At 42.2% G+C, this 14,723-nt stretch overlaps 1 protein-coding gene across 1 annotated transcript; it reads right to left on the bottom strand.

Moving 5' to 3' along the window:
• Positions 1–293: 293 nt before the first annotated feature.
• On the bottom strand, positions 294–12,404 carry LOC130222722 (solute carrier organic anion transporter family member 1C1-like). Its single transcript, XM_056455250.1, has 15 exons — positions 12,335–12,404; positions 12,166–12,255; positions 11,922–12,063; positions 11,635–11,767; positions 10,790–10,896; positions 10,552–10,704; positions 8,429–8,527; positions 5,171–5,374; positions 4,917–5,081; positions 4,641–4,836; positions 4,385–4,547; positions 4,103–4,287; positions 1,381–1,445; positions 1,168–1,285; positions 294–1,077 (listed from the first exon to the last, which is right to left on the bottom strand). Exons 1-15 carry the CDS (start codon positions 12,371–12,373, stop codon positions 900–902), a joined length of 2,037 nt encoding a protein of 678 aa, XP_056311225.1. The 5' UTR covers positions 12,374–12,404; the 3' UTR covers positions 294–899.
• Between the last annotated feature and the right edge of the window lie 2,319 nt (positions 12,405–14,723).

Genomic DNA, 14,723 nt, shown 5'->3' with positions numbered 1-14,723 from the left:
AAGCTTACTCAAATTCCAGTTGTAAGAAATGAGTCTGCCTCTTCCAAACTTCCAATCTAAATGGTGTGTTGATGCTCATTTCCCAAAACGGCTGAATAATGATTAGGAATACAAGTCAACAATTTGTTGTCTCTGCATTATTTGAGAAGATCACGTCTTGAGCAAAATGGTAGAATGGGGATGGGTGTGGGGCACAGAGAACCATCTTATACTGTGTGGTTAAAACTGTATTAAATAGAGAGAACAGCTGTGTTAACAGCCAAGGAGCAACTTTATTAACATTAAGACGCAGTAAACTAAAACAGTATAAAATGTTTGAGTTCAAGAAGGTCCGGAGTTCATTCTTCCTCCGCTGGACCCACAGTGCTGCTGTGTACCTTGAGGCTGCTGTGCTGAACAAACACCTTCATTACACGCTCTTGTAATTTTGTTCTTACACAGTTGTACTAATCACACAAAATTTGATATCTGTGTCTGCCCTTGTTGATTCACACTCATGCCATACAAACTCTCCATCTGTCCAGCCATCTACCATCTGCAGGAGCAAACAGTAGCATAAAGGTAATCCAAAAGAGCAGTCGTTGCAAGAGGTGAAGAGGTTGAGGCAGGCGGCAAAACAAGCATAAACAGTAAACAAAAAAGCGGTCAAAAACACAGCAAGATAGCACAGGATAATATTTCATAACGCTCACTACAGATAACAAGACTCAGCAATGGATATGTGTGAGGATGGTATCTATATAGTCCATGTAATCAATGGTGATGAACTGCAGCTGTGTGTGTGTAATCAGGAAGTAAGCTGAAACTGGTGTGTGACTGCTGGACATGATGGGATTTGTCATCTGGTTCAGTGGCAGATGTGATGTGTAGAGCGCTCTTTAGTGTGTGTTGTGGGCATTCTACTTTACTTGTACAGTCTTCTTGCCTGCTGAATCTTTGGATGGAGACTTTTGGAGTTCTGTGTCTTTCGACAATTGTTTATCATTCTTCATTTTTCTCTTTATCTCTATTGTGGCTATCCAGAGCAGGGAATAGGCTAATACTCGAAGACCGATGGTCAGTCCCTGAAAGAGGAACCTTATGGAGGCCAAAAATAGTTTAGTATGAATTGGTTAGAGATTAAAGTTATGTAGAATAGAATAGAGTTAAAATATTAGTTCAGCTCACCTGAATGTCTCAATGTCATAAATTCTGCAGGCACCTCTTCCACAAGATTTATTTTGGCCCCATTTCAGACAGGTAGAGTCAATAAGAGCACCAAAGTAAATGGGTGCAGGAATACCACCTTTAAAAAAGATAAACTGCATCATAAACAATGCTGTACCAGGCATGAATAGGGATTTAGAACAAGAAAGCGAATACATAAATATACAAACTCACCCAAAACTCTTACAGCAAACAGTAACATTCCCACAGAGAGAGACTTCAGCTCAGGATCCACGATCCTGCAGGAACATGTTCTGAATAAGCATTTTGGTATAAACTCCAGTTTAACTCCAGCATTTCGCACAAAGCCATATGTTGCTTTATATTAGCTTGCTCTTTTTTAGCCTTTGAACACAAATGCCTTACTACACAAATGGCTCTTAATTCAGTGTTTCCCCTACCACGTAATACATCTTGAAAGACATTATCTAATTTGTGTAACCCCATCGTTCCTAGACCAAACAACTTGCTTTTGGCTGGGATTAAACTGGCGACTCTCCACATGGGAGTCGGTTGCTCTAACAAGGAGGCTAAAGACCATGGCCTCTAGTGTTTGTCACTAGAGCACCTTTTTGGATTCAGAGGAGTGAGGTTTACCTGCATAGCACTTCGCCCTAAACTGCACTCCCATCCGGGTCATGGCACCAATGTAACCCTGCCAGTCCAAGACCACCAAACCCGCTCTGGGCTGGGATCGAATCGGCGACTCTCCGCATGGGGGTTGCTCTAACAAGGAGGCTAAAGACCATGGCCTCTAGCGTCTGTCACTAGAGCACCTTTTCATGTTCAGAAGAGTGAGGTTTACCTGCACAGCACTTCTCTCTAAACCTCACTCCCATCCAGGTCATGGCACCAATGTACCCCCGCCGGTCCTTAACCACCAAACCCGCTCTGGGCTCTGATCGAACTGACAAATCTCCGCATGTTAGTCGGTTGCTCTAACAAGGAGGCTAAAAACCATGGTCTCCAGCATCTGCTTTCGGGTTCAGAGGAGTGTGGTTCACCTGCATAGCACTTCCACCTAAACCTCACTCTCATCAGGGTTATGGCACCAATGTAACCCCGCCAGTCCTAGACCCCCAAATCCGCTCTGGGCTGAGATCGAACTGGAAACTCCAGGCATGGGAGTTGGTTGCTCTAAAAAAGTGGCTAAAAACCATGGCCACCAGCGTCTGTCACTAGAGCACCTTTTCGAGTTCAGAGGAGTGAGGTTTACCTGCACAGTGCTTCACTAGCTGTCCTCTGTTACACTTGTAGTGAGTATGCAGTCTCATCTGCGGCATGCTGTACGGTTTTGGTGCTTGGTTTTGGTTTGGATCTGAGACCCAAACATCCATGCTGCACATGGTAGTGTAATTGTGTTTCATGTTCAGTTTTGTGTTGGTGTTGTGTGTAGCACGTGGCTCTTGATTACATGTGGTCACATATCTTGTTTTGTTTCATGTGGACACTTGGTCTATGAGTGTCCTTACTGTCTGAGTGTTCTTGTCCTGTTTGACTTGAGCACATGGCTATGCTTTTATCTCTTTGTGCCATGTTCTCTCCTGTCTATTGTTTAGTCAAGGGGTCACCTGGGGGGCTGGTGTCCTGCAGAGTTTAGCTCCAACCCTATTCAAACCCACCTGAACAAGCTAACCAATGTCTTAATAGGTATACTTAAAACTTACAGGCAGGTGTGTTGAGGCAAGTTGAAGCTAAACTCTGCAGGGACACTGGTCCTCTAGGACGGAGATTGGTAACCCCTGGTCTAGTCCACGCTATCTTGTTATAACATGTGTCTTAATTCAGTTCACCTGCTCGTTTCTTGATATTGCTTCCTTTAGCGCTTTGTGTTTGCTGTCCTGTGCCAGTTGTTGTATTCTTGCATATTTGCTCCTGCATTTTCTTGCCCTGTCTAGTCTTGCCAGACCAGTCAAGTGAAGTTTAATTTTTCTAGTTAATTTTGTTTCGCGTGTAATAACATTCGCCATGTATCTGTATCAGTAGGTCAAATTCAAACATATGCCCCATTTGTTCATCTGTCATGTTAAACTTGCTCTCTTTCTCACTCTCCTTCCCCTTTTCACTCAAAAGACACTCTTAGTGGCATCATTTCCATCAACATTTTCAAGTTGCTGTCAACACTGCTAAAAAATCCAGCTTAAACCAGCCTAGGTTGGTTGGCTGGATTTAGCTGGTTCACCAGCCTGGTTTTAGAGTGGTTTTGGCCATTTCCAGGTTGGTTTCCAGCCATTTCCAGTCTGGTTTTAGCTGGTCAGGCTGGAAAATGACCAGCTAAAACCAGCCTGGTTTAAGCTGGACATAGCTGGTTTTGTCTGGGCTCCCAGCCTGGCTAGGCTAATCAAGCTGGTTTTAACTGATCATCTCCCAGCCTGACCAGCTAAGACCAGGCTGGAAATGGCTGGAAACCAGCCTGGAAATGGCCAAAACCCCTCTAAAACCAGGCTGGTCGATCAGCTAAAACCAGTTTTTTTAGTAGGGAGGCAACATGAATGAATTAGTATTATTGAACCTAGGAGAACAACAGTTTGTTTCGTTAGATAACATGTAAATCAGGGGTGCTCAACCCTGTTCCTAAAGATCTACCTTCCTGCAGAGTTCAGCTCCCACCCTGATCAAGTACACCTGAACCAATTAATTAGAACCTGAACAGCCCTTGATAATTACAGGCAGGTGTGTTTGATATGGGTTGGAGCTGAAATCTGCATTGAGGTAGATCTCCAGGAACAGGGTTGGTCACCCCTGATGTAAATGTTCAATTGACAATAGCAACAAGGCTAGAGCAAAGTTATGCCAGTTGGTGGCAGTGTAGACATAAAAGTAAGGCTTTCTATTTATGCTTAAGATGCAAAACATTATGAAAACTATTTTTTTAAAGAAAGAAGTTAAACAGAACCTTAAAGACATGGTGAAAAAAGGAACAGTGCCAAGACTGTACACAAAGAAGGCCAAAGATTGCAATCCCAGATAGATGTAGAACATTCTGTTGCAGTTGGGATCTCGTGAACACTGCCCAAGAACTGCAGAGGAGTTGCCAATGCTCAGTCCCCAGCTCTGAATACAGCTGCAGTCATGGAATGTCTGACAAAGGGAAACAAGACAAGAAAGAGATAAGTAGACTAACAAACATGTAATAAGAATTGAAGAAGAGTGAAAGATTGTTTTTCACTGCATTCACCATATTCCATCCTGCACCCTGGGTGGAATTGCAGCCTGCATGGCAAGGTGAGATGTAGGTCACTCCATTCTCTCCACACACTGGATCCCATTTGATGTCTGGACACCCACAGTTAGCATTGCAAGAAGGGGGTAAGTCACTTATATCCTGAACTTCTGTAGATCTGCCACATAAACAATTCATTGTTATGTCATTCTAGAATGTACGAGTGATTTTAAAATTAATAGATTAAATAGCTGCATAGAAATAAAATTACCCTTGATAGGGCACTGTAACCCCTGCGACATCTAGGTTTTCACAGCGGAGAGCAAAGAAAGGTATGGCCAAAAACAACATGGCAACACCAGTGTACAAATTCACTCTTGCAGATGCAAGCAGATCCCATTTAAATCTCTTCATCATCAACCCACTCAGGAAAATACCCACAGCCACTGCTGGCACAGATGTCACTCCTGAATACAGCATAATTAAAACAATTAGTTTAAACAGACTGAAAATAAAGTAAAATGCCAGTAACCTTCATAGTTGTCACCTATGAGAAAGTTGGTTTTGGATGCACTTTGTCCAAACTGCTGTTCCAGATACTTCGGTGTGTATGATGCCCCTATGGCAAAGTCATTGAATGCCACAATACTGTGAGCTAGGTACAAAATGTAAATCTTGTTGGTAAGCAGACGCTTAAAGGATGGCGGAAAATCTAGAAAATAAGTAAATAAGGACAATTTTAACAATATGAAAGTGCTTTTTTACATCGTCAGAGGAGGCGGCTATATAAAATTGCCATACCTTTGGCTATCTCGGTAAGGCTGGGTGTGGTTTTGTGGTGTTGTGGGGGGTGGTTTAGCTCAGAAATGTCAGAATTTTCAGGTAGAGCTCTTGGAAAGAACCACAAAGGAAAAGCAGCGAGGAGATTCAATAGGCCAGACACCACATAACCCAACCACCAAGCCCCAACCCAGCGAGAGTCCTGTGGTGTGATGCTTACACTTGCTAATAATAAGATGAGAATATGTAAATAATATAATTATTAGATGAATATATTGTCAAATATGTCATTTTCCATTTATTGCTGCCCTTCAGTTTCTCAGAAGACAAATTAAGTACAATTTCCCTTGCTCTTAAAATAAATGGACTGTTCAGCTCTTAATGCATCATGCTTCTTCTGGAGCATCAGTGAGCATTTTAATAGTTAAGATGTATATTTGATATATTGTCATGTTTATGTTTGATTCCCTGAATTGTCCACTATGTGAAAAGATGGTACTACTGGAAAAATTGACAGCTGAAGAATCTGCAGGACATTGAGAATTTCTATGAAGAACAGCAGCAGTTTAACTGTTCAGATTTTAAAAAGACTCATGAAAAACTATCACAAAGCAAATAAAAAGTTGTAGATCATCTAGCTAACATGGTGCATTGTGGAAGTTTTAGGGCACAAATGTTCCGTGGATTAGGTTTAATCTCTATCATGCTGTGTTCACACCAGATGCGCCGATAAATCGCGCTATCCGCACGTAAATAGATGCGTGAACAATGAAGTTGTTGAGTTTACTCGTGGAGTTTACTCGTTTCATTCGTGCAACAAATCCACTTCATTTGTGCGTCAAATTCACTAAGCAATAGATGCAGATTCACGTGATAGGCAGGGCTTCTGTCTGCCCGGTGACTCTAGCTTCGTTGCTAAATGGCTAACATTGATTTTTTTTGAGAGAATAACTGTGTTTATGCGCTTTATGAAGGCTGAAAAACAGCGTTGATTCATTTGGCGCCGTGTCTGAGTCCACTAGATCCTTTCTGAGGTGCACCCAGCTCTGTGAGCTCATAAACTCCTCCAGAAACTTAACCTGGATGATGGAAGATTTGTCGGTGTCGGCAGGAGGATTTCCTCTTGGGACACCTTTGGCGCCTTGTCTGGGTCCACTAGATCCTTTCTGAGGTGCACCCAGCTCTGTGAGCTCATAAACTCCTCCAGAAACTTAACCTGGATGATGGAAGATTTGTCGGTGTCGGCAGGAGGATTTCCTCTTGGGACACCTTTGGCGCCGTGTCTGAGTCCACTAGATCCTTTCTGAGGTGCACCCAGCTCTGTGAGCTCATAAACCCCTCCAGAAACTTAACCTGGATGATGGAAGATTTGTCGGTGTTGGCAGGAGGATTTCCTCTTGGGACACCTTTGGCGCCGTGTCTGAGTCCACTAGATCCTTTCTGAGGTGCACCCAGCTCTGTGAGCTCATAAACTCCTCCAGAAACTTAACCTGGATGATGGAAGATTTGTCGGTGTCGGCAGGAGGATTTCCTCTTGGGACACCTTTGGTGCCGTGTCTGAGTCCACTAGATCCTTTCTGAGGTGCCCCCAGTTCTGTGAGCTCCTAAACTTCTCCAGAAACTTAACCTGGATGATGGAAGATTTCAGCGGTGCTTCTGACTGAGCCGAGCCCAGTTTGATGAACTGTTGTCAGTGTCGGCAGGAGGATTTCCTCTTGGGACACCAACAACCGGCGCTGTCATAATCACACCCCCACTAGAGAAAGCTCCTGATTGGTTAACGCCGCACGAATGTCCGCTGAAGTTCAGATTTTCGAACTCGAGCAATTCCCGCATTAAGTGCATCAATCACATAAAATTAGCAACTCGCGCCACTTCATTCGCGCCGCAGGATGTCTATTCGCGCCTTTGCACTGACTTAACATGTAAATCACTCGCGCTCAGTCACATTTAGATATTTAAGAAACATCCTAAGTCAACATATTTGTTTATCTGAAAAACAATGCTAAGTTATTTGTTCTGCTTTGAAAATGTGTGATCATGTTGGAATGTCTGTCTTTGTTTTGGTTGCTTCAACACACCCATTGTCAGTTTACCCAATTATATTTCAGCACCCCAAGATGCCTTGGTGGAAAACCTCGTATTTGATTCATTCAGTCAGGAAGGCTCTCAAAGTACACGTCCGCAAACAACCCTCCGGTGCACAGTAGCAGTCTCTGAATTAAGATGCAGATTTAGAGTTCCACATAAGGTGGTTGTAAACATTAGATGAGCAGGTTACATAGCAACCATGTGTCCTACGTGACAAAATATGAGGTGATGAGCAACTTGGCTGTTTGCATCAGACATAACATTCATTCATTCATTCATTTTCCTTCAGCTTAGTCCCTTATTTATCAGGGATTGCCACTGCGGAATGAACCACCAACTATTCCAGCATATGTTTTACTCAGTGCATGCCCTTCCAGCCACAATCCAGTATTGGTAAAACCAGATGTAACACGACAGAAATTTAAATCACTGCATTCCAACAAAATGTTAAGGTTTACAATCTAATTAGCATGTATTACACCTCTTTAACAACATTCAATGTACATTTTGAATCACTGATATGTGTTGGCTTGCACTGAATTACAGTTTTAAAGTTAAATTTAAAATGATTTTGTTTTTTTAAGATCGGAGGTGAACTATCTGCTGCTGCTTTCAGTAGTATGGCAATACATGTCACGTAAAATGGCATTCAAACTCACATTATTATCATTTAACGCTGAATAAACCACATGAGGTGTACCTGGAGATCATTGTCATATTTTTCTGTTGTTCAGGTGCAAAAAACAGAAGTCATTTCTAAAATAGATAATTAAAAAATTTGACAAAAACAAAATTCAATGGAAAATATTTATTCTATCCTATGCCGTTGCTTTTATTTAAAACACGAGTTAAATCAGCCTTTAGGCTTGACAGACAGGCACACTCCTGTTGGTGTCGTCAGTCTGGCAACTTGCACTTTGTGGAGTCAGAGGAGGAGCCGAGTGAAAATGTGTTTTGAACCAGGAGTGCATTACCTAGCTCAACCACTGGGTGTCAGACTTGCATACTGCATGTTTAAGTGACTTCTGGGTCTCCTGGGAAGCGCACACATGGTGTGTGTGTGTGTGTGTTTAAAAACACTTGCAGGGAAAAGGTTTATAAAGTACTCTCTTGGTACAGTAATATTGAAATTTTATAATATATTTGTTAATGTCCTGTAAAGTAGCCGTATGCTAATTTCTATCTCACCTTGATACACGGAGTCAATATCCACATAAAGATTAGCACATAAAGATCCAAGCATGAAACCAAAAATTGGCCCAATCACTCCAAGTGTGTTCAGACAACCTACAGAAAAAAGGAGAATTGATCAAATCACATAATGGATATCGTTTTTTTTTGTTTGTTTGTTTTAATTTAGGTGTTAGTCATAACTTACACAATTAAACAGATCATGCAGTTTTGAAATATTATTATTATTATTATTATTATTATTATTATTATTATTAATATTATTATTATTAAGGGAACCACTTAAATAGGACCTGCCTGACAAAGTGAAGTAGACCAAAAGATCCTAAAATGCTAGATTTCATGCAGAGATCTAAAACATTCTAAACAAATGAGAAAGAAACTAATTAAAATATACCAAAATGTCATGAAGCCATTTCTAAAGCTTTGGGACTGCAGGGAACCACAGTGAGAGCCAGTATTTACAAATGGCAAAAACCTGGAACAGTGGACAACCTTCCCAGGAGTGGCCGGCTGACCAAAATTACCCCAAGAGTTCAGCGACAACTCATCGACATTGGTTACCATGGTGGGTGTTTATGACTCCACCATAAAAAAACACTGGAACATAAAGGCTTATCTCTGTTTGCTAGAAAACATCTCGATAATCCCCAAGACTTTTGGGAAAATACTCTGTGGGTTGACAAAACTGAGACAAAAGTTGAATTTTTTGGACAGTGTCTTATCCCAGTATGTATGACGGAAAAGTAACACAACATTTCAGAATAAGAATACCAACAGTTAAATGTCCAGCCACTCAAAGTTAAAGCAAACTTGAGTTCTGCAGCAGGACAATGATCCAAAGCACACCACCAAGTCCACTTCTGAATGGCTGAAGAAAAACAAAATGAAGACTTTGAAGTGGAGTCAAAGTCATGACCTGAATCCAATCGGGATGCTATGGCATGACAAAGTGCTTCATGATTGAAAACCCTCCAATGTGGCTGAATTACAACAATTCTGCAAAGATGGGAGAGCCAAAATTCCTAAAGGGATGAACCACATACAACCGGAGTAACTGTAGACAGAAGAGAAAGCTGTCTGAAAGGGATGTCCAGGTGCTATCCTGGATTGGATCCAAAGAACACAAGATCTGCCGCAACTCAACTCTGCTTGCACTCAACCACTGTTTCCACCAAATCTGGTTATCAGGAGCTCCACAGGGTCAATATACATGACCAGGCTGCTATAGCCAAACCTTTGATTACTCATGTCAAGGCCAAACGTCAGTTTTATTGGTGCCAGCATCGAAAATCTTGGGTTGTTTACAATGTGAAACATGTATTGTTCTCTGATGAGTCCAATTCCACAATCTTTCCCACAACCAAGAGAGTTATAGTGTGGAGAAGCCCCAAAGAAGCGTACCACCCAGACTGTTCCATTCCCAGAGTGAAGCCTGGGGGTAAATCAGTAATGGTTTGGGCTGCAATATCATGGCATTCCCTAGGCCCAATACTTGTGCTAGATGTGTGCATCACTGCCAAAGACTACCCAACCATTCTGGTGCACCCAGTGGTTCAAACATTGTATCCTGAAGGAGGTGCCATGTATCAGGATGATAATGCACCAATACACACAGCAGGACTGGTGACAGAGTGTCTTCAATGGCTTGCACTGTTATCAAATGCAAATATTATTGAGCCACTTTGGGGTGTTTTGGAGAAGCGAGTCAGGAACTGTTTTCCTCGACCAGCATTACGTAGTGACCTGGCCTCTATTCTGCAAGAAGAAAGGCTCAAAATCCCTCTGGTCACCGTGCAAGACTTGTGTCTGTCATTCCCAAGATGAATTGCCCATACTAATGAATTACTGGGGTCTAAAACCAGGCGTTTCAGTTCCATTGTCTAACACTCAAAGTTCTTGATTTTGCTTTCCCTTAGTAATAACAACCTTCACTTCAAAACTGCATGATGTGTTTATTTTTGTTATCTTTGACTCATATTTAAATTTGTTGGATGATTTAAATTATTAAAGTGTGACAAAGATCCAAAGAAATACGAAATCAGCAAGAGGGCAACACTTAGACCACTGTAGGTATATTGATTTGAGTGTAGTGATATTAATAATAACAATCTTCTCACCAATGTAAAAAGCAGAGTTTTCTGGCTGTCCATAATCATCTATGAATGACATTCCCAGAGGGACAATGCTGGATTCCCCAATCCCACGCATAGTGTTTCCCAAAAGCACGATCACCCACAAGGGTGAGCTTTCAGCTTCCTCTGTTTGACATCCTAGATAATACATACAGTGTGAACATTAGGCATTGCATTTTACAATTAAAATATCTCATATGTTTTTCCACACATGATGAATTACCAGAGAAAGGCTGTTGAAGAGTTTCCTGAGAGTCGGATGAGCATGTAGAGATCACAGTGAAATTACCAGCATCATTAGTATGGGTGGCAGCTGTATCATACTTGTACCTGTTAGAAAACACAGACACATAAACAGTACATGCTGTACAAAACTCCAAATATGAATCCTAAAGAAAGCACACTTTTAAAGAGTGGACCTTTATTTCTTATTGTTAATAAGTGAAGTTTAAATGTTAAACTAATTTCGAGAGGAGCATGTGCTCATGATTGACCCAGCTGGTCCACATTGGCTAATCATGATCCTCCAATCAAAGGATCCCAAGTCACTATATATATCCCCATTTCCTCTCTACAACTATCTTCGTCTGGAAGAAACCCCCCTCCTCCCCTTCTTCCACCTGTATCCAGAATGGGCGGCACGGTGGCTCAGTGACTAGCACTGTTGTCTCACAGCAAGAATACCAATGGCGTTGGGTCTTCACTGGGCCATCTGGTGTTCCTGTGCGGAGTTTGCATGTTCTCCCCGTGTCCGCGTGGGTTTTCCCCGGGTTCCCTGGTTTCCTCCCACCATCCAAATGTGCTCTATATTATAGATAAAATAAGCCTAAATCTTTTTTCTTATGTCTTACTCTCAGGAAGTTCACCTTGGCCTCAGCAGCGGGGGAGTTTCAGATCGACCTGAGCTCAGTCTCCCCTCGCCCTGTGAAAGGAGGGAGCCCTGGGCTCGAGGATACCTTGAGCTCAGGGCTCTCTCCCGGGACAGCACGCCAAACAAGGTATGTATAAATCGTGAGCTAAGTGTGAACTCTTGAAACCAAGTATAAGTATACATTATGCGAAACTCACCGGTCCATAATGAAATGAGGTGAAGCCATCAACAGTGTTCCTATACCCATCAGCAGAACCCCTGCTCCAATGATCTTGGGTCTGTGAAACTTAGCACCAACATAGCTTACCAGGGTAATGACCAGCATATTACCTGGAAGCAAATTACACTGTCAACAAGTTTTGCATTATTTCATAGGATACCATCAATCAACTGTCACATTTTTATGAACAGTAATTCAGGTACTCGTCTACTGCCTGAACCTCTGCCCTCATTTCACACTGCACCTCAATGCACCTCAACTCACCCATTTCAAAGCTGCCATCAATGATGCCAACAGTGGAGCTCGGGATCTCAAACCGCCTCTCAATCTGAGTGATGGTGCTTTTGGTGTAAAACCCCGTCAGGGATTTAGAGAAGTAACAGAAGGCAAGTGCACCAATAAAGATCTTTTTAGAGACAAGGGTAGAAGAAATACTTTTGTTAACATTTTTTTCCAAAAAATATTGATGATCAAATAGTAGTTACAGACTTGTGATATATGATCTTACCTTTAGACTTGTGGAGCAGCATTTGGTTTGCAAAGTTTTCTGATTTCTGCCTAAATAATCCATCCCATACGGGCTGCCTTCCATGATGAACTACTACCCAGGAAAGAAGAGAAAATCCAGTGATAATAGACTATAATTGAAGTCTGAAAAGCAAAAATGCCACTCTTACCCAGTCAGCATTGCAGAGTGGGTCCAATGTGGGCCTCATATGGGCTTATAGGCATAGTTCACCTAAAAATGAAATTCTCTTAAAACTCATAAAGGCATGGAACCACTTGAGATATAGTAAATAGTACGTTTTTTGGGTGAATCTCTGAATCTCAAATGTGTTTGCCCACAGGTTACACATGGGGCCTATCATATGAATCTCACATATGATATGATTGGGTCTAATGTGGAGCCCAACTGGACAACAGACCTATTTTGGTCCCAGTTTATTAAGCGCATGTGATAAATACAATGGTATAGGTTTATAAATGGGTACTCCACATACACTGATGTGTACCGTATGCTTATGACAAGAGCTATTGCCTATCTCTGCTTTGTATGTACGGTATAGTTAGAGGTATAATAGCCTAGCTCTCTGTAGTAAAGCAGTCTGGCCTCTAACCATTTACTGGAATCTTCTAGAAATACTTTTTTTCTGCTTTGCTTTACTGTGCTTTTTGGTTCTGTCGATGTAATTCGCAGATGATCCCTAAAACTGCGTGCGCGAATGTCTGGCGAATTTCAAACCTTAAACCAACCAACAAGTATTTCCCATTTCACGCTCCAGGGCTTGTGCAGCTTCATGAAGCAGCTGAGGAACAGACTTCACCATGTTTATGCTGCCTAATGTCCCAAATAGTCCTCGCTGCAGCCGTGACGACAAAATGTAATACCCGCCTTGCAGCAACGGCGGCCGTATGTGAGCGTGGCCAGCCCAGAATGCATACGTAATGTAATCTGTATTTATATAGCGCATTTATTGTGTATGGCCATACACCCAAAGCGCTTCACTATCATGAAGGGGGTCTCATCACACCACCACCAGTGTGCAGCATCCATTTGGATGATGTGTTGGCAGCCACAGGACAACGGCGCCAGTGCGCTCACCACAGTGGAGAGACATTGATGGAGCCAATTCAGTTCTTGGGGATGATTGGGAGGCCATGATCGTAAGGAGCCAATTGTGGAACTTTGGCCAGGACACCGGGGTTACACCCCTACTCTTTACGAGAAGTGACCTCGGTTTAACATCTCATCCGAAAGACGACGCCCACTGACATTGTAGTGTCCCCTTCACTTTTACTGGGGCGTTAGGACTCACACAGACCACAGGTTGAGCGCCCCCTGCTGGCCTCTCCAACACCACTTCCAACAGCAACCTAGCTTTCCCATGTGGTCTCCCATCCAGGTGCTGACCAGGCTCAGCCCTGCTTTCACATCGGCTTTCATTCGTCGCGATGTATTAAATGAAAATGGATTCTTTGTTTTTCATTTTCATTCTGCACCAAACATTGCACATATGTCTTGGAAAATTCAAAAACAGAAGTACATTGCCATTTAACATATAGCATTGCCATGTTGCATATCACGTTTCGAAATGAATTATGCTACTCATATGCTTCCATACACAATGGCTATAGAAATAGCTCCTGATGAGGTTGCAAACCATAGGGACTGAGGCATTTATATAAACAATACAGGAAAAAAGAGTGAAATAAGATGAGTACGAGCGTTTAAAAAATTGGATGAAACTAGACCTTACAGAGACGATTTAAAGTAAAAAGGTGAACATATTTAAGGAAGGTTAATAAGGTTATTATTGTGACCAAACAACAAATGAATTAAGTGTTGGTCTTTGTTTTGATCATGTGGTTTCTGTTTGTGTTCTCCTGGCGGCTGTCACCATTGTCTAACAATGCTAAGTGTTTCATATCATGCTGTCTATAAATCAGCCAGTCTTTTGTGCTGCGTTGTTAGTCCATTATTGTTTATTTCACTGGCTGTATGTGGAATTGCCCCCCTATACCCTCAAATAGTGCGCTACTTGAAGGAGCAGACATTTTTAGTAGTGTCTAAAACAGGCATGGGCAAACTCGATCCTCGAGGGATCCCTGCAGAGTTTTGCTCCAACACTAATCAAACACACCTGAACACCCTAATTAGTGTCTTCAAGATCACTAGAAAGCTACAAGCAGGTGTGTTTGATTAGGGTTGGTGCAAAACTATGCAGGGACACTGGCCCTCCAGGATCGAGTTTGCCCATCCCTGGTCTAAAACCTTAGTGGACGTTCTGAAGTGTACTTAATCAATTCCAAAAGTAATAACAAGTGCGCATGTAATGAGTTAGGGTACAACAGAGATGAGGATCCAAGTGCAGTTTATTAACAGAATCATCAGGCAGGCTAAAGGTCAAAACAGGGACAGACAGGAGCATGTAGATAATCCAAAAGCATAGTCAGAATGCTGGCAAATGCTGAGGGGCAGGCAGCAAAACAACATAAACAGTAAAACATAGATAAAGGCAAGACAAGACAGGGAAAACGCTTAGTAATGCTCACTTATAGATCACA

The sequence above is a fragment of the Danio aesculapii genome, chromosome 4, assembly GCF_903798145.1.
Source record: "Danio aesculapii chromosome 4, fDanAes4.1, whole genome shotgun sequence".
NCBI lineage: Eukaryota > Metazoa > Chordata > Actinopteri > Cypriniformes > Danionidae > Danio > Danio aesculapii.
Note: the sequence above shows the minus strand (reverse complement) of the source record. Positions and strands in the feature narration are given on the sequence as shown.